Genomic DNA, 19,464 nt, shown 5'->3' with positions numbered 1-19,464 from the left:
ATTTCCGAAGGAAATTTTAAAGCTTTTGATAAGAATATGGGCGAGAGACTTGAAGATGCCACCACTTGAAAATCCTAATGGTGGTGTTGATATGTGTCTTTACGAAAGAAAGTTTGGAGGTTTGGATAACAATACAGGTAGAAATATGTTTAACACCTATTTTTTCATGTGCTAGTTTTTTATTTCTTAATTACGAGGATATGTGATTTGTGTTAGAGACTCTCTCTATTGATCAAAGTTATCTCTTGAGTCATTTTATTTAAGTGGGTAATTTCATTCTTCCTTGCCTTGGTGAATTGTGTAGTAAAATAATCTTTTAAAGTTTTATTATAATTTTCTTTATTTTATTGAGACATTTCCTTTCATTTTTTAAAACCTACATGGTGCTAGATCTCAAATCTAAGATAAGGGTAAGATGACCGTATTTGAGTTATTTGTATAATTGTTGAGTAGGAAAAATTGATAATGCCAAATTTCTCGTATTGTTTGGGGTTTGGTCGATTGTTAAACTTAATAAGTGACTTTAATTAGTTGAATGTGATAATTAGAAAGATAGGATAACATGATCTTCTTGAAAATATTATTAAGGCATTGTGCACTTTATATGAAATCATGTGTTGCATTTATATGATATTTACAAGTTTTGGATGATTCTATGTTGTGAAATTATCATGCTTCTATATGTGATTAATATTAAGTGTTGTACTTGAGTAAATATTTTGAGTGTATTATGATAATGTTACCTTAGTGTGTAATAAGATATGTGAATTATGTGAAAAAGTGAAATTTGAATAATATGAGCTACGTCGATATGTACATTGAGCCATTATATTGATAAGTACCACTATCTAATGGTGGTACTCAATTGATGAGTAACTTATTTCAACTAGGGGAGAGAGGTATGTGTAGGGTTTAAGACCAAGTGAAAATTTTCTATTTGGTCGTCATATTGAAAGTAAATAACAAATCTAAGTGAAGGGGAACACATTTGTGTTGATACTAATAGTGAGTGTTTATTGATTACAAATTGGTGCAAATCTAGGGGCTTTAATATACGGATTAACATGTAATTGTCTAATCTCGGATGTTACCATGAACCCCAAGTTCACCTTCATTAGTCACCTAATTGAACCTCAAGTGTAGTTGAGCTAGCTTATGAGGACTTAACTGAGTCCAAGTTTTATGAGCAATATGGTGAAAAGTTAAGTAAAAGTGTTGTGTGTCAATGCATAGGTATTAGAATATATGTATATCATGTGAAAGTGTTTTGTTAATGTGCAGTGAACTTGTGGCATAGTGGATTATGTGACTACTTTATGTGTAAATAAGACTATGTAGTTGTGTTTAACCTATATGTTATTATTCCGTATGTAACTCGATTACTCACCACTTTTATTTATTCATGTTTGTGCGCTTACGATGGGACGAAGCACCACCAACGAAGGTGAAGAATAATGGAGGGACTATTTCATGTTGTTTTCATGAAGACTATTTCTACGAGACTGCTTGATTGGTTTGTATGCCAAGTATTTATTTTATGTTTGGGATTTTGTACCCTCATTTTGATAGTGACATTGAGGGATTGTGTTTGTTATATTTTTTCTATGGCTTTTATTGCTTTCTTATGGATGTATTATGAGTATATTTAAGGGTGATTCCATGTGTTTAGGGAATCATTCCTTTAGGATATATTATTTCGGCTTATGGATTTTTAAAATTTATGCATTTATTCCTTTGGATTATAGTAATTGAGGTTTTAATTTCTTTTCTTCTTTCTACTCGACAAAAGATCAAAAGTTGTAGACTTTGGTGAATCTTGGGATGAGTTTATGTTTCAAATCCCTTTGAATTAGTAAGACCCCGCACGTAAGGATCACCGTGCGATCGGCAAGTGCATTTACATATAGGAGGGATAAACCAATTAGGGTTAGTAACGTCTCAAAGACCTCATCACTTGTATAGTCTACCTAAGATAAATAAACGTGACATTACCGTTATTTAATATCCAACAATATAAACGGGAGGATTTGAACCGCTCGCTTACTTTTACGCAACCAAAAACGAGGTAAACCGCTATGTTGCAAACGAGATAAAAATTGCAACCTTTCTAACTCTTATTTTTATATCGTCAAACTTAAAAAAAATAAGTAACGCGGATTGTTTGAACGAAACGACAATCACCGTGGATACGATACTCTATTTCACTTTATTACTTGGTAAATGATTTGGTACACTTGCCTAATCCGCACATCGAACGACAAAGCTAACATGGAGTTTGGTTCCCTCGAGTGGTTATGAAGTGTGATGATCTTTCAAGTCTCGATGGGATCTTCTCGTGTCCTCGGCTAGAACTTCGAGTCCGGTGATCTCTTCGGAATGCGATGATCTCTCTAGCTTCTAGAAAGGCGTCCTTTTCTTTTAATCCAAAATGTTGACTTCTAGTTGACATTTCTTCAGATCTTCTACCAAAGTCTTTGAGCTTCTCTCGTGCTTTTAATGCTTTCATACTTGTTCAATACTTAATGGATATATTCTATGATCTTGCACACTTGAACAAATATTAGTATGTCCAATTGTTCTTCAATACTTTGTTATCATCAAAACATTATAGGAATTGTATTAGACCCTTTCTTATTCCAACAAAAGTCTCCTCCGGTGAGGCTACGATCTCGAGAGAGAGAGAGAGAGAGAGAGAGAGAGAGAGAGAGAGAGAGAGAGGAGTAACATTGGAAATGTTTTATTTTTTTCTTTTTCAATTTTGTGTGACATGGATTTTACAAAAAAAAAAATAATAAAAAAATTGCCATACAAGGGTGGCATATGGGTGGGATTGCCACCTATGGTGGTTAATGTATAATGATTGTTTGTCTAAAGGGGGTGGTACTCAACAAATTTTGTATTGTACAAGATAAAGGTAACAATTTATTTAAATGGAGTACTACCTTCGGTTTTATTTATAAACAAAATTTCACATTTTAGATCCATTCAATAATCAATGTACAATATTGTGTACGAGTCCAAGATCATGGCACAATTTTGCCTAGGTCTGACCACCGTATAAAGCTTCATATCCCTTTTTTTTTTTTTTTTGAGATAGCTTCAAGAGAGCGAATCTAGGTAAGCCGAGAGAAGAAAACTTTATGGTTGAGTGTCTTTGGTGAGAGGTTCTTGGGAAAGGAAACACTTCACAAACACCTTGGGTAGTGATATCTCATTAGAGTAAAGATCAAAAAGCTTTCTTTATTGTTTTCTCTTATGATTCATTTTGGATTTGAGTGACTTAAAAAATGGGTAGAAATTAAGGTTGTTCTTCATGAGTTTGTAAGTTAATGTTTTATAACATATTTGTATCACCCATTTCATAGTGGATTAGAGAGTTGTTTTCTCCCTAAGATATATGATAAATTTGTCTGAACTAGGTAAACAAATATTGGTATTTTGTTTCTCTCTTTTTTCTTATCTTTATTGCTTTGCTTTTGTTTGTGGTGTTGTTTCACACTTAAATTTAAGTATGTTTGTTGTGATTATTGCATGAGGCTACTTTGCTTTGATTACTCCTTTGCTTCACACATTTAAATTTATTGGTGTGATTTTATTATCCGAATTCACAATAGTGCATTATAAATCTGCTTACAATCATAACAATTTTTCTATTAATTAAAGAATACCATAATATTGTAGTTATTGTAGTTAACAAAGTAGAAGTATATAGTAGTCTCTTGTAGGAAGAAAGTTCAAAGGAATATTCAACACCCCATAATACATGAAGTTGCAGAAATTTGAAGCTAATTCTGACAATGTTAGATTTATCGGTGGCAATACACAATTGGTTTTTGTTAGATCAATAATAAATTAATGCTAAAATAATCAATTTATCTTTTTTAACCCTCTCGTCATGAAAAATAAAACCCGATAATCGAAGTTCGACGGTAATTAAGTATAACCTAATTAAGAATTGTTCTATTGAATTCAAGCTCTCCTTTTCTTAAACTTAACTGATTGATCCCAGGTACTTGTTTAAAATAATCAATTTATTTTTTGGTTGTTAACCCTCCCGTCACGCGGAAAAAAGTACCTAATAATCTAAAGTTCGACCGTAAGTTAAGTATAACCTAATTAAAAATTATTTTGTTGAATTCAAGTTCTCCTAAATAATGATTCGTCTTTTCTTAAAGTTCACCTATTGATCCCAACTAGTTGTTTAAATTAATCAATTTTAAATTCTATAAGAGTAAAGGCGGTTCCCTTAACCGTATTAGACTTTGATCACACGTCCGTTTGTTGTTATCTAAAAATTGACATTAACGTAATCTTTATTACTATTAAAATGTTTTAACCTGACAAACCAGTGGAATAGAAGCTCTGGGGAATGGAATAGAAACGGGATTTTCGGATACTGAGAACAGAATCAATAATTTAATATAATTGCTTAACTAGAAGTTGGAGCTGAATTATGTATTTGAGCTACATTTTGGAATTCGGTTCAGCTGGTCCACGTTTCCGTATGATAGAATTCTAAGTTTCAAACACAACGCATAAATATATTATTTTCTTGGAACTTTGTTTTGTCTTGGCTTGTAGTGGATTTAAGACAAAACTTTCATGAGATTAATATGTTGAAAGGGTGATTAATTATAAGATCTTAATCCCTAGAAGCTCCTATTTTGGTGTATTGAGATTCTACCTTTCGTGTTATTCGGAAAATCACAGAAAAAAATGGTTTAATTTATTTATATATTTTGATTGATGGTGAGTTTACACGAAATCACCGCGAGCAACTATAATTTTAGTAAAAACTAAACCCTAAAACTTCTTAAAATGATAGTGTCAGTGTGACTTTGTCAAACTCATCGTCTAACATACACCTAGTCTTTATCTAGAAGAACTTACTTTCTGTATTTCCTAGAAATTAGACTCCTAGAAATAAGACATATATATAGTCTTTACAACGCATACTTTATTAGTATAGGATTTGACTAGAACTAGAAAGTGTGGTTCTAATGAAGAAAAAAATTGAAATATTTGGACTCTTTGTAGTTAATTTTAAATACTAAAATAATTGATCTATGGAGTACCATTTTAAAGGATAAATTAACATATTTTTGTACTATGTGTTCTCCTTTGCACTCTTTGTGCTAAATAGAATTTTTTTGGTGATATATGATTTCATTTTGTCTTGTTAAAAATAGAAATAAAACCTTGCATAATCCAATAAAACCCACTTGAGGCGATCTGGTTGTATTAGCTTGAGATCTGCGAGTGTACTTCTCTTTTAAAATCTCGGGTTTGATTCTCCTCGGTAACAATTTGGATGGACTAATTTAACTTCTTAAAACATATAAAGGCCAATTTTGTTTTAATCAACAAATTATTTATTACTTTTCTTAATTTATATGTATACATATATTGAAATGATAGTGAGTTATTTGGAAATGGAGGGAGTGTGGGATATATAAGAAGTCCTTGAGGTCAAAGAAATGAAGATCCAATCATCTCTTCATTAAAAAGACTACCATTACCTCCTTGGTAGATGTTCTCTTTTTAAGAGCCTTGCCCTTAATTTTTTTGTGTATATGAGCAAAACTAAACCTACGTGATCCTCGCAAAACACACAATCCTTTAAAGACGGCTAAACCTTCGGTGTCAGATCCCTTCTAAGGAAGCATATAATCACTTCACACATTGAGTGAACTTCACTCTCACCAACTTTCTCTTTCTCTTTCATTTCTTTTTCATCAACAACTCTCACATGCACTTCTTTTAGGGTTTTTAATTCAAAGCTTTAAACCTTGATTTCATTGAATTTTGAAAATATATTCCACTCTCTCTTTTATTATAAGGTTAGTCTTTGACTCTTAGAAGAAAATAGTTTAGGATATGGAAGAGAGAAATGGTACTTGTGAGAAACTTGAAGAGGTTATGCTTCCAGGGTTTAGGTTTCATCCAACTGATGAAGAACTTGTTGGATTTTACCTAAAGAAAAAGATTCAGCAACGCCCTCTTGCTATTGAGCTCATCAAGCAGCTTGATATTTATAAATTTGATCCATGGGATCTACCAAGTAAGACTCGTATAATAGTGATTTACTAATATATTAACTATGCATTATTACCCTAGATGTGTTTATCACTTTACTTTTTAACTCTCTCACATCAACCACATCAAGTCAACCTTAAATGTATCCCTTACCTAGATGTGTAACATACATATATTTAGAGCCTCTTTCCATTGATTTATTTGAGTTTATCTAGTAGTATAAACACTTATATATGAAACTATTTAGAAGAGCTTGTGCAAACAATTTAAGACATGGACATAGGTTATTTTAAGCATTGTTATCAAAAACCCGACTTAAGTCTCAAAATCCTGGTTTTTGCGACTTTGCGTAGCTTCCACGACTCAAATCCATAGCAAAGTCCCAAAAACGAGGCAAAATCCTATCAAAATCGTACAAAATCGCACAAAATCGTGAAATCCATTCAAAATCGTAGGATTTTGATGGATTTTGAAGGATTTTGTTCATTTTTTTGATAAGGGTCGATTTTGACCTGGTTCGTAAATTGACCCGATTTGAATCCATGACCCGTTCTATAAATACCCAAAAGGCCAAAAATTTTCATTTCTTCACTTCCCCCACATTTATGTATATGTATTTTTGTGGATTTTGAACTTTAGTCATTTATGACTATATGCAATTTATAACATATATTTAAAATTATTTTTGTTTTGGTAGAATCCTCAATTTTGACCGCGATTTTACGAGTCCCAATTTTGCTATCCTACATCGATTCTACAAAAGTCCTTGAGTAAAATCCTTCGATTTTGATTGCGATTTTGCGAGTCCCGATTTTGCTACTCCCTTTCGACTTGAAGTAAAGTCCCGATTTTGATAACCTTGATTTTAAGCTTAATTACATAAACTCTTCAGAATAGCTAAACAGTTTATAGCTTATAAAAAAAACCCAGTTTGATTTTATTATATCTTTTGTTATAATATAATATAATATATATATATATATATGTATATATATATATATATATATATATATATATAGACACACACACACACAAGTGTTATGCTATATATATTGCTTGTTTTTTGAGTTCTTGTTACATTTGTTACTCTTGTATTTTGATTTCTTTTTATTAGCATATATATATATTTGTCATTAAAAAAAAAAATCACAAGTATTTATGCTACAAGCGCTTAATTAAATTGTTTATCCGAACATCGTACTATAGGTACTTTTTTTGTTATCAACATTTTGATATCTATGTACTAATTAACAAATTAATTTTATGGTTCTGATATTTTGTGTATAGAGTTGGCAAGTACAGGGGAGAAAGAGTGGTATTTCTATTGTCCAAGAGACAGAAAGTACAGGAACAGTGCAAGACCTAATAGGGTAACAAGAGCTGGGTTTTGGAAAGCAACAGGAACAGACAGACCTATTTATTCCTCAGAGGGTTCTAAGTGTATTGGCTTGAAAAAATCCTTAGTTTTTTACAAAGGCAGAGCTGCCAAAGGAGTCAAAACTGATTGGATGATGCATGAGTTTAGACTACCTTCTCTCATAGATTCATCATCATCTCCAAAGAAATATGTAGACAAGACCATTCCGGCCAATGTAAGTAAAATTTACTTCCCAAATCTATATTTAGTTTGAACTTGTTGGTATCATTTTATAGATCTTGTTAGAATGGATATTAAGTATATGTTTAGAGCCTTGTTAAAAAAAAAATTATATGTTTAGAGCATAATAAAATATAAAAATATATATAAAATTGTGACACATTTGACAAATAATCAAGTAGGTTATAGTATAAGATGAGTAATCAGTAAAGTTATGGTATTTGGATTATTTGGTCTAACCTAAAATGCACTTAGTCGGATTGAGCTGGACTAAGCCTAATTTTTTGTGTGCACCACATGTGGGTGTCTACACCCTTAAAATAGAGTGATGTGATAAATATGATAATTTGATGATATGACAGAAAGTAAGAGATATAGATAAAATGAGATGTTGAATAGATATATAAGAAATTAGGGTTAAAAAATATACTTAATATGATCAAACGTGCCGATCCAAAATGACCCGATTGTTTTACCGGTCAAATGATATGATACATTTGATTTGAGTTCCACTTGTTAAAAAAATAATTACATTATATTATATTCTATATATAACTTCATTTTTGAAGTGTTTGACTGGCTAATATTAAATGCTATTCAACTTGTAGGAATCTTGGGCAATATGCAGGATATTCAAGAAAACCAATGCTACAGCTCAAAGAGCTCTCTCTCACTCATGGGTCCCACCTTTACTTGAAACATCAACCTCCAATGTTCTAACAAATGATGCAAACCACAACCAATTTTGTTCCTCAAACATGATGATAACAAAGAAACCTAGCTTTGCAAGTCACTCTAGTACTACTACTAATAACCACAATAACCTAACACAACACTTAACCCCTTCTAGTAGTACTACACTTTGTCCCTTAGATGTTCCATCTTATAATAATCCAATTATTGATCCATTGATTTACAAACCCTTATACCGGTTACCAATTTCAAATGATCAAGATCTTAACCTTAGCACTGGTTTAGTATTCTCATCTCCTCTTGAAACATCTTGTAACAAAACTTCAATGGATTTTTCTTCCTTGCTATTAGGTATGTCATCTGAAGTAACAACTTCAAACTACATTGGTAATTTACAAGACCATTACAATAATGAGTATCCATTAATGGCTAACATTCCTAATGCGAACGTGCCTCGTGTTGATGATCAACAAGAGTTGGATACGGTTCGACCCATTGGATTCCCATTCAGTGTGCCTCTCAATATTGGTGATGCATGGAAGTCATCAAGTCTTGTTTGGGATACTTCCTCTTGTACTTCTGATGAACCCTCTAGTTATTCTACTACCAAGTGTTATACTTAGGGTTTAATTTATTAAACTAGAAGTCATTGAGGTCGTTTATTTGTTAGCAAATTCGTAGTTATGTTAGTTTTAACGTTTGAACTTCGATTAGAATCGGTTCTTTAGTTTACCAATTGAGTTGTCTACTTAGGAGTAACTTTTGATAGGAACTAGAACTAGAGTAGTAAGTTTAACGTTTTTTTAACTTAGATTTATGTACTATTTATATGCTTGTAGATTTTTGTATTTCTTGAGACTTTGAACTTCATGTTACTTGAGAAGTGATGCGAATGCAAGAGTTTGTAGAATAGAATTTTGGAAGTAATGTTAAATTTCAAAAGAAAATGAAAAGAGATAAAGCGAATCAATGACGGTAATTTACAAAACATATAACTAGGAAGAAGACCTCATCTTCGACTTGTACTGTACATGTGTTGACCACTGTCGTCCATTCTAACGTTTAATGTGTGTATTAAGTATGTGTGTTTTGGCGGGGTTTCGAACCCTGACACGTCACTTACTCACTTTAAAAAGTGAATTTTTAGTCATTAAACTACATAATAAAAAAAATATAGTTCATTCTGCTTAAAATTGATTCTTAAACCAAAATTAGTTCTCATTATAAAATCAAATATCATAAAAATATTGCAAACTCCAGTTGGAGAGTTCCCCCTAAAACCTGAACGCTAGTATAAAATTTTAAAGTTGGTAGGTTGTAAAATTCATACAAATTGGTTCCAATAATTGAATCAAATCAGGCATCAGTGCTGCCAATCACAACTCCCAAATAAAGGTTATTTGTTTAAATTATGCTACGCAATGTTATAGCCACTATTCGACGGTTCTTTATACTAAACTGCATATTCGGGTGTAGAATCCACCGTGTATGTATTAGAAAAAGGAAACCAATATATAGAAAACCAGTGACACCGTAACTTCGTCAGTTCATGTGATTTCAAACATGCACTAAATAATTTCAGTACAACTGGTTTCAACATCCAAAAGATTGATTTCCAATTTGCAAATCAAAATCCAATGCCCTCATTTATTTTATACCCACATCACAACCTTCATACAAAAATGGTCCAAACTAGCAATGCATCTCAAAAGATTCTAGCCTTGTGCTTCCCAAAAGCTACTGGTATTGAAAAACTTTTCATTTCAGGCTACAAAATTAATGGTATTTTCAGCAGTAAAATTGCAGTAAGAATAGACGACAAGTACAAACATATATTTAGAGAAAAACATGAAAAGTAAACCATCAAGAGAAATTGATACAAACAAAACTGTATCACAATGGATAGCTAACAGTTGCACTAGAATGAGTTCAAAGAAGCCAAATAAGCACAAAACTAACAAGAGAACAGCTCTAATAAATTTTGTGCTTTTACTATAATCACTCAAACCTAATACTCCTCCAAAAAGATCTTTATCTCGTTTAATTAAACTCAACCCTTCAAAGCTTGCTTTTCCTTTGTCTTTTGGATCTTCAAGACTTTCTTGACGATCTTTTGCTCTTCAACCAAGAAAGCACGGATGATTCTACAAAACCAGAGACATGATTAAGCAATGTCAACGTATTTTTCTAATATGTAAGATACAAAAAATAATACTCCCTCCGTTTCAAAAAGAGTGTCACTTTAGATTTCCAATGAAATATTAATCACGTCTTTCCAATTGTACCCCTATATACACTACTTCCAAAACATTACTTTTACTTTGTATTTACAATAGTTGATAGGGATGATTTGGTAAAATTACTATTCCCTTTCTTCTAATCATTGGATTTCTTAATATGTGTATAAAAATCTTAAACGACATTCATTTTGAAATGGAGGGAGTACATTAACGTAGATCAAGAAAATTATACAAGATATAAACCAAAAAAGGTAAGCAGAACAAACCTTTCTCTAACAGCACCTCCAGATAAAACACCACCATAGGCACGATTCACAGTCCTCCTGTTTCTAGGTAACCTAGATCTCTTGTACTCAGTGGGTCTTAGATGTGGAATCTGCGATTGTAAAGCGTTAATAAGCATTGTAACCTCATGACTCAAACCATTGTTACGTATTTCACCAATTACTATTAAAAACACGCCTGAGTAATGCAAAAGCAATAACTAGTGCCCAAAAGTATCAATGTGGCGTAAATACACTTAAATAAAACAATCACCAAGTTAGGTTATTAGGTTAAAAACAGAGGAGTTAAAGGCACTAAAAGGCATGCATGAAGGACTTATACAAGGCAACCACAAGGGATTAGGACTGCCTTTTCTGGGTAAAGTGAGATAATTTGACAGACAAGCCATCTAACTTGACTGGTACGGAGCATGTAAACTTGTTATGATGTTTTAAAATAAGTACTTGTCAAACTTTGGGACTCTTAACATCAAGCAGCTTAGGACATTTGTAATTAGAATATTATACATCTTTATCCTATAATACATGTAATGTAATTTTTTATTAGTTAATAACAACAAAAAAGTGCAAAATAATAACCTGTTTTACTGTTATTTTTCTAATAGTGTTGAGACCTTTCTTTAGTAAGATGAATCGTTGTTAGCAATTGTCACCTCAAGGCTAGGCAAAACCTTTAACAACCTTGATAAATAAATAAATATATGCAAAAGAGTATCAGCAAATCCTACAGAGACGATGCAACCAAATTTCATTATTCTAGTCGATTAAACTACTTAACTCAATCAATTTATGTGATTAGAGTGTCTGGTATTTTATTATTTTATTCTATACATAAACCATTAAACTACTTAACTCACTCAATTTATGTGATTAGAGTGTCTGGTATTTTATTCTATACATAAACCAACATACAAATGACATAGCAATTAAATAGACCAGCTATAATAAAGTGTTGCACAAATCAACATTTTAGCTTAAATTCAAAAGAAAGAAGTTGCAGACCGATTCTGTACCAGCTCCACAAAATACAATTTCAAAGACAGGACATTATAATGATCAACTCCGTCTACAGTCCACCATTACATCCAGTACTAGTTTTCTTTTTCTTTTGTTAATCCCAAATAGTGTCGCGTAGCAGCGACCCCCTAACATGCTATAGCGGTATAGCGGATAGAGGGATAACCACTATTGCAATGACTAAAAACCAGTGTACAAAGTAAGCATAAATACTCAAAGCAATAAAACTTAAAAAGGGAATAATAACATAACAGAATTGAACTAAAAGGAGGAAGAACATAACAATTGTCTGTGAGCAAGAACATAACATTACCCTTAAAAGGGTTCAAAATGACATTTATACTCTTAAAAAAAAATTGAGGAATTTCTCCCCGAAACCCTTATAGTGGAAGCCATAGCGGTTTGGTCCCACAATTTCGCCGCAATTAACGCAACAGTGCGCTACTGACAATATGAGATTTTTTTTAGGAATGGAATGGAGGACTTATTTTCCTTTTAAATTACAGACAATATGAGATTTTTTTTTTTAAATAAACTAAATTTGATTAAAGTATTATATGATCATTTATTATGTTATTATTTCAATTTTTAAAAAAAGTGATTTCAAAATGAAAAGTCATCCATTCCCTTCCTGTCTTAAACCCTCCATCAAAACACTCCGTTAGACTATTACAATGAATTTACAACCTCACAACTCGACCACCTATAGTATTAGCTTGAGTTTAAGGGAGATGCATTGTTGCCGTAAATTAATTTCACACCGAAATCCAATGAGAACTCGTCATATTGCTACATAACAACACTTCAAACCCCCATTCTAAAACATAACGGCAAATTATTGCTTTCTCACTGAACATTAGAGTAAAACTAGTTTACACCGACAGTGCATTTAATCTTGGTAATATTTACCATCAGAGCATATCTTGGAGCATTTTGCAATTACAATAATGAAAATCAATTAACTAATTAAACAAACAAGTTTTCCAGATCAGAAGAAATGAAAAGGACAGACATACCCCTTGAATCCTCTTTCCAGTAACAGGGCATTTTGGTCCACTAGCTCTCTTCTTAGTTGTCTGATAAACAAGTTTACCACCTGCATTCAACAAATCCAATTAGATTAAACGACACGTCGTAATAATGAGCCTCGCTTAGTAAACGACAAGAAAGTGAAGAGAAGAGAGGTTAGTTACCGGGTGTTTTGACAACCCTATGTTGGTTGGATTTGGTGGCGTAGCTGTGGCGCCTGCGGTAGGTAAGCCTCTGAACCATTTTCTTCTTCTTCTTCTTCTTCTTTCAGCAAGGATGATGTATGAGAAGTATAAAAAGTAGGCTTCAACGTGACCTAGATCTAAGGGCTCTAGTCTTTTATGAGACTTGGACGGTCATAAATCGAACATGTGTCACTTTACACTAAAATGCCCAAATCATAATTTATTTATTTTTGGGTTAATTATGTTTCTAGTCCCTATAAAATAAATGACCTTGTAAGTTTTTCCTACTTAATTTTAATAGCATTTTTAGTCCCTAATTTTGTTTTTCCGCGTATTAGTCCCTACTCAATTCAAATTTGTTTAATTTATGCTTAAACTCTTAAATTTTTGAACAATTTTTTTGCGAGACATGTTTAGAACATTACTAAAAGTTCGTCCGCAAAAAATTATCGCAAAATTTGATTTCTACATCCAGATTTTATTACTTTTTATCTTTAACTTTTGTCGTTTTAAAAAATTCATATTTAATTCATTTCATGTCGAAAATTCTAAATTTTAGTAAACGAACATTTCATAGTGTTCTAATCTTGTCTCAAAAAAATCGTTCAAAAATTTAAGAGTTTAAGGATAATTAATCAATCTTTGTTTTAGCGGGGACTAAAATAATAAGTAAATTTTTTTTATAGGGACTAAAAATGCTATTAAAATTAAGTAGGGACTAAACTTACAAGGTCGCTATTTTATAGGGACTAGAAACATAATTAACCCTTATTTTTTTCATAAAATTTTAATCTTAATCCTTATTTATTAATTTTGTTACGTCTCGCAAAGCAACTTAACCTAATTTTTTCCCGCACATTTGCTTTATTAGGTTTGCAATTATTTAACCTAACAAATTTCATCTAAAAATATGCATTGCACACCAATTTCATTCATATCCTCTTGTCTTTTTTATCACGTATGATCCTTCTATTTTATACTTTTTTTTGTCAAGAATTTTACACTTTTTTTTATTTTTTTTGACATCCTTATTTTTTGTCTCTATTATAGTCGAGAAAACCCGTACAACGCACGGGTCAAAAGTCTAGTATATATAAATGTTAAACGGTACTCATTAACCCTAATCCCACCTTTTTCGAGGGGTTTGAAAAATATTTATGAAAAAAATTCTCTCCCATCTTGCCTTTTTTATCACGTATGATCCTTCTATTTTATACTTTTTTTTGTCAAGAATTTTACACTTTTTTATTTTTTTTGACATCCTTATTTTTTTTTGTCTATTATAGTCGAGAAAACACGTACAACGCACGGGTCAAAAGTCTAGTATATATAAATGTTAAAATGCGTACTCATTAACCCTAATCCCACCTTTTTTGAGGGGTTTGAAAAATATTTATGAAAAAAATTCTCTCCCAAGATTCGAACCCATGCCTACATTTGGGCAATGTTGGTTTACCTCAAAGCATTTTGACCACCAAGCCACTTGCTTTTTTTGTAATATCATTTGTCTTCCACTACATGATATCCAATATTAAACTCCCTTTTCAAAAATTCTTTTTCCTTTCTTTCCAAACGGTTTTGAACCATTTTTTCTCCTTCGCAATCTAAACCCAAAAGTCTGCGGTTTTCATCCATTTCTTCCCCTTTATACGGTAATTGTTTTCCTTTAATGTGTATTTTGAACTATTTAATTTGCTCATTGTAGTCTTTATTAAAATCTTATATATAATACATTAAAACATGTCGACAACTTATAATATAATCAATCGATGTTTATATATGAAAATCGAAATAAACACGTGCATCGCACGGTCGTGGTCTAGTATTGATGATGAGATGGCAACTCTCTCCACTCAAAAGAAATCAATAACTTCCTTAAAAAAAAAAAATCCATACTCTTACAAAAGACTTAAGCCAATTTTGCTCGATTTCTCCTGGTCATCTTCAATTCCGGTGGTTTCGTTTCTTTTTTTCGACCAATATTTTTTCCCACATGGCTTTGTGTTTTTTGGGGGAAACATCGCTTGATTTGAATCAGTTTGGTTGTGGAGATGTTTTTTGTCCTTTGGGGGGATTTTTTTATCCTTTTGGGAAGATCTTCCCACATCTTAATCTTCCATTTTGTTTTGTTGTGGATGTACATATTCCTTTTTTGTCATTTTGTCTCTATGTTGAAATCTCTCTATTGCCCTCTTCCCGGTGTATAAATAGTTATGTGGTCGGGTTTCGTTTTCGGTTGGTTGTCTCAAGTTTCATTTTGTCATTCAGATGGGTTTGAGTTTCTTTTTTTTTTTTGTCTTCGATTTTGTGACTTTGTCATGGATAGTTGTTTTGATTCATTGGCGGCGGTTGTGCCGTGGGAGGTCCTGCGTTTCGAACCTTGATCGGCCAAACTATTTGGAGATGGTGCTGGTTGATGAGAAGGTATGTGTATTTGATTGTTGTGTTTTTCAATTGGGGTTCATTGTGTGTACGTTGCGCAATTCGATGACATGTACCTCTTTTATCATATTTGATATTTGGTTTGTTATTGTTGTTTTGGTAGGGTGACAAGATTCATGCAACCGTTCGTAAGCGATTGTTGTATGTTTTCCAGAAGAAGTTGGCTGAAGGAGATGCATACAAGATGTCCTATTTTTCATTTGCTCCAAATTTGGTTATTATCGCACTACTACATATGAATTCAAGCTCATTTTCCATATGAAGACAAAGGTTCGAAGATTGAAGGTTCTCGCCATTCCAAACAATGGACTTTCATTCGGCAAGATTGAAGATTTGTCCAAGCTTAATGTTGATTATCCATTTTTAGTTGGTAGTTTTCGTTTAATTGAGTAATTTCATTATCTATGATTTTGTTTATGTTTTGTTGTGGTTGTTTATAATGATTCGATTGAATTGGTAGATGTTGTTGGACCGATGACCGGTATCTCCGCCGAGAGGGAGTACGTGAGGGATGGTAAGGTCACGAAGATGATTGTGCTAAAGTTGACCGATGATAGGTGATTTAATATGTTTATATGTACTTTGGACTTGGTTTGTGAATGCTTCATGCTTATTAAATTTATTCTTTGGATTTTTGTAGTGGTAAGATCGAGTGCGCTTTATTTGGTGCGTAGGTTAATAACATCAAAAATTGATGGGAAAGAGTACCGATGGCCTACCCGATGAAGCTTTGAACTTTAGAGCGGGGTTCATTGTTTTTCGCTATTATGTATTTATTTTCTCGATTTCGTTTTTGATTGATGTAATTCAATTTCGTTTGTTTTTTATTATACATGTATTTTATTGAAGCATTGCAATCCAAGGCGTGGAACCATCTCGCACCGGTTACTATAATTGGTCCAAGGATCGTGCCCTCATTCGAGGAAGATTTTCTTCGCATGTATCCCGCTAAATCCATATCTTGCGTTTCCGATGTCATTGATGGTCCGGTTGATGGCCAAGAGTGGTGGTATCCCGCTTGCAAGTGTCATAGAAGTGTGACTCCCGATTCGGGGCATACTTATTGCAAGGGATGTGTGAAACATGTTTTCCATATGATTCCTAGGTTTGTTTCATGTATTCACGTTCCACATATATCTGTTTCAATCTTGATATGGTTTGCAATTTAAATGGTTCATGTGTTTAGGTACAAGCTTAAGTTGTGTGTCGGCGATGAAGCCGACGATGCCGTTTTTGTTGTATTTGATGGTGATGTGCATGCTTTAATTGGTGTTCCATGCACCACTTTGGTGTCAACCGCAAAGAGTTGTTATATTTGTTTTATTGAATGACCGTTGTTACCATGTTTTATAAAATCCCGTTTTGGTTGTTTGAGTTTCTTTTATTGGTCCGTAGGCTGAAAATATTCGGTTTTATACCGATGAATTGATTGCTTTGAGGGGTAGGAAATTTCTTTGTTTAAAGTTGAAAAGACTTCGGTTGTAAGTGTTCTCTTTGATGGATCCTACGGGGTCAAGAAGAGTTTGTTATGACCCTTACATCATTGAATTGTTCCTTTTGAATGCAAAGGAATCTACTCCTCTTAAGGTTTGTGTTTTGTAGGCCGACTTTGTGATGTTAATTTCGATTTGTGTTTGTTTAAGAGCCAGTTCAAGGATATCTCATTGCATATGTATTATGGCGTGTGATGTGCGATTCGTGTCCCGTGTTATACCGGTTGATGAGAGTGAAGTGGATGAACACCATGATGTTGTGGAGGAAACCCAAACAGAGGACTTTGTGTCACGGATCATTGGTAGCCCCCGAATGTTGCCCCAATTGCATTGGAATTTGATGATCTTTGCCGAGTGTTGTCGAGGTACTTTTGTATTATGTAATCCTTAGGGAAGACAATACATGTTTTTAGTGTTGTTTATTTGATTTGTGGTTCAATATGTTGTTTGCGGCAAGTTATGTCTCTCGATTCCGAGCCCGAAGTGTTGAACTTGGTTGATGTGTGTGGTGTCGGTGATGCTTCTATTGGTGATGCCGCAAAAGATAGTGGTTCGTGTAATGTACCGATTTTTCGCTAGATTTATTTTATTATTTATTTATGGGTGTTATATGTGCTCTTATGTGATTAATTGCCTCTGTGTGTATTTTGGTCGGGAATTGTAGAATTCGGTGTTAGAAGAGTATTTTAGTCATTTTGGACTCGGGGTATTTTGGTCATTACATGAGCAAGGGTAAATTTGAAATTTTGATGGGGATTATTTTTAGTACTTAGTGAGATTAGTGTTATTTTACTAAGTTGCTAGGGAGTTGTAGTGATTTATTTATTACCGATAAGTGACCGTTAGTAATACATTTTACCGTTAAGTGAGTAGTAACATTTTGGGTTAGAATAGAAATGGGTTAGGCCCATTAAGGAGTTGTGAGTTGAGCCCAATTAGGTTGGACCTATTTAAACACTAGTGTTAGTAGAGAAATAGGGTTTTACCAACATTTGCCATTTGGGAAGAGATAGAGGCAAGAGAAGAGAAAGGGGTTTGAAGGAGGAAAACTTTGTGATTTTCATGATCTCGTCGTATTTGGCCGGTGAAACGCAAAGGTATGCTCTACTGCATGTATATGTAGTTGAAAGGTATACTTAGTTGAGGCATTGAATCTTGTTTGCTTGGTTTGGTTCAATAACTTCAATTATTTTGAAAATGGGATAAGGTAGACGAACTTTGTCGAAAACGGTTCCTTTGAACCAACTACCTTGTAAATCTTTTATGAATGATTTTATATGATTAATTGAGGATATATGAATGATTGTTGAAGGTTGAATATGATGTTTATTATAAATGTTGTATTATTCCACTTGCTTGGTTTATGAGAAGTATGTGGGATATTGTGTAGTTGATGATGATTTTTGTGATGATGACTCTTATGTGAATTATGATTGTTGAATGTGTGGACATGTATACTTGATAATGCAATGTTGTTGAGATAGTCAATGTAATTGGAGGTGTACTTTTACATTGTCGTTGTTGTGGTGAAGTTGTGCATTATCGGGTCGTTGTTGTATGTCCATGCATCATATCATATTTAGTCATATGTTGAAATGTAAAAGGAGGTGTACTTTTACATAGTTGTTGTAAGAGGAGGTGTACTCTTACATAGATGTATGGTTGGCATCTAATGACTGTTGTTATGGTACCACATGCATATATGTGTCGAGTATAGACGCATTGCATATTGAAATGTTATCTTGTTGTTGCATGTGAATGGTGATTGTTGATGATAAGTGTGTTTGATGAATACATGCTTGTGACATTTGGAATTTAATGGTTGATGAGTTATGACATAATTGAATATGAGACTTGATGAATTTGTGTATTGGTGAAATTTGGTTAATGTTGTAATTTTGTGGATTGATGTATATGTACATTGGTGGATTTTGTTGATGGTTGTGAATAATTGAACTATGTTCTAATTGCATGTCTCACTTGCTTGTACTTATACACTTGGTGAACCTATTTGATGATAGTTACTTTGATAATAATGATGAAGTGAGAATTGTATGTGTATATATGTATATATGTATATGTATATATATATATATATATATATATATATATATATATATATATGATGTGGTGATTCCTTGATAATGATGATTGCTCGCTTATAACTTGAAATGATGGATTGTACTTGTTGAATTAAGCATGCTAGATGAGTAATGAGGTGAATAATGTTTTCATTGATTGATCTTGATAAATGATGAGTTTTTGTTGATGACTTGATTAAATATGTCTGTTATGTTATGATAATAATGTGATAGCTTGAAGTGCAAGTGATGGGGGATAATCATGTGATGCTTGTATTCTAGGAGGGATGGTTATGTATATGTGATATGTATGAATCCTTGAATGCTTATGTTTTATATGTTGATTATGATTAATGTAATGCTTACC

At 32.8% G+C, this 19,464-nt stretch overlaps 2 protein-coding genes across 2 annotated transcripts; one reads left to right on the top strand and one right to left on the bottom strand.

Moving 5' to 3' along the window:
* The first annotated feature begins 5,533 nt into the window (after nt 1–5,533).
* On the top strand, nt 5,534–9,241 carry LOC146899487 (protein FEZ-like). Its single transcript, XM_085737799.1, has 3 exons — nt 5,534–6,061; nt 7,324–7,628; nt 8,242–9,241. The coding sequence occupies exons 1-3, from the start codon at nt 5,878–5,880 to the stop codon at nt 8,947–8,949; spliced, it is 1,197 nt and encodes a 398-aa protein (XP_085593925.1). The 5' UTR covers nt 5,534–5,877; the 3' UTR covers nt 8,950–9,241.
* Nucleotides 9,242–10,138: 897 nt separating this feature from the next.
* Nucleotides 10,139–13,168, bottom strand: LOC146899486 (large ribosomal subunit protein eL34-like). Its single transcript, XM_085737798.1, has 4 exons — nt 13,061–13,168; nt 12,884–12,963; nt 10,833–10,942; nt 10,139–10,470 (listed from the first exon to the last, which is right to left on the bottom strand). The coding sequence occupies exons 1-4, from the start codon at nt 13,137–13,139 to the stop codon at nt 10,377–10,379; spliced, it is 363 nt and encodes a 120-aa protein (XP_085593924.1). The 5' UTR covers nt 13,140–13,168; the 3' UTR covers nt 10,139–10,376.
* Nucleotides 13,169–19,464: the final 6,296 nt, after the last annotated feature.

This window comes from Medicago sativa, chromosome 8 (assembly GCF_051527215.1).
Source record: "Medicago sativa cultivar Bolivia chromosome 8, Bolivia_mono, whole genome shotgun sequence".
NCBI lineage: Eukaryota > Viridiplantae > Streptophyta > Magnoliopsida > Fabales > Fabaceae > Medicago > Medicago sativa.
The sequence above is the reverse complement of the archived record's forward strand: the minus strand, read 5'-3'. Positions and strand labels throughout refer to the sequence as shown.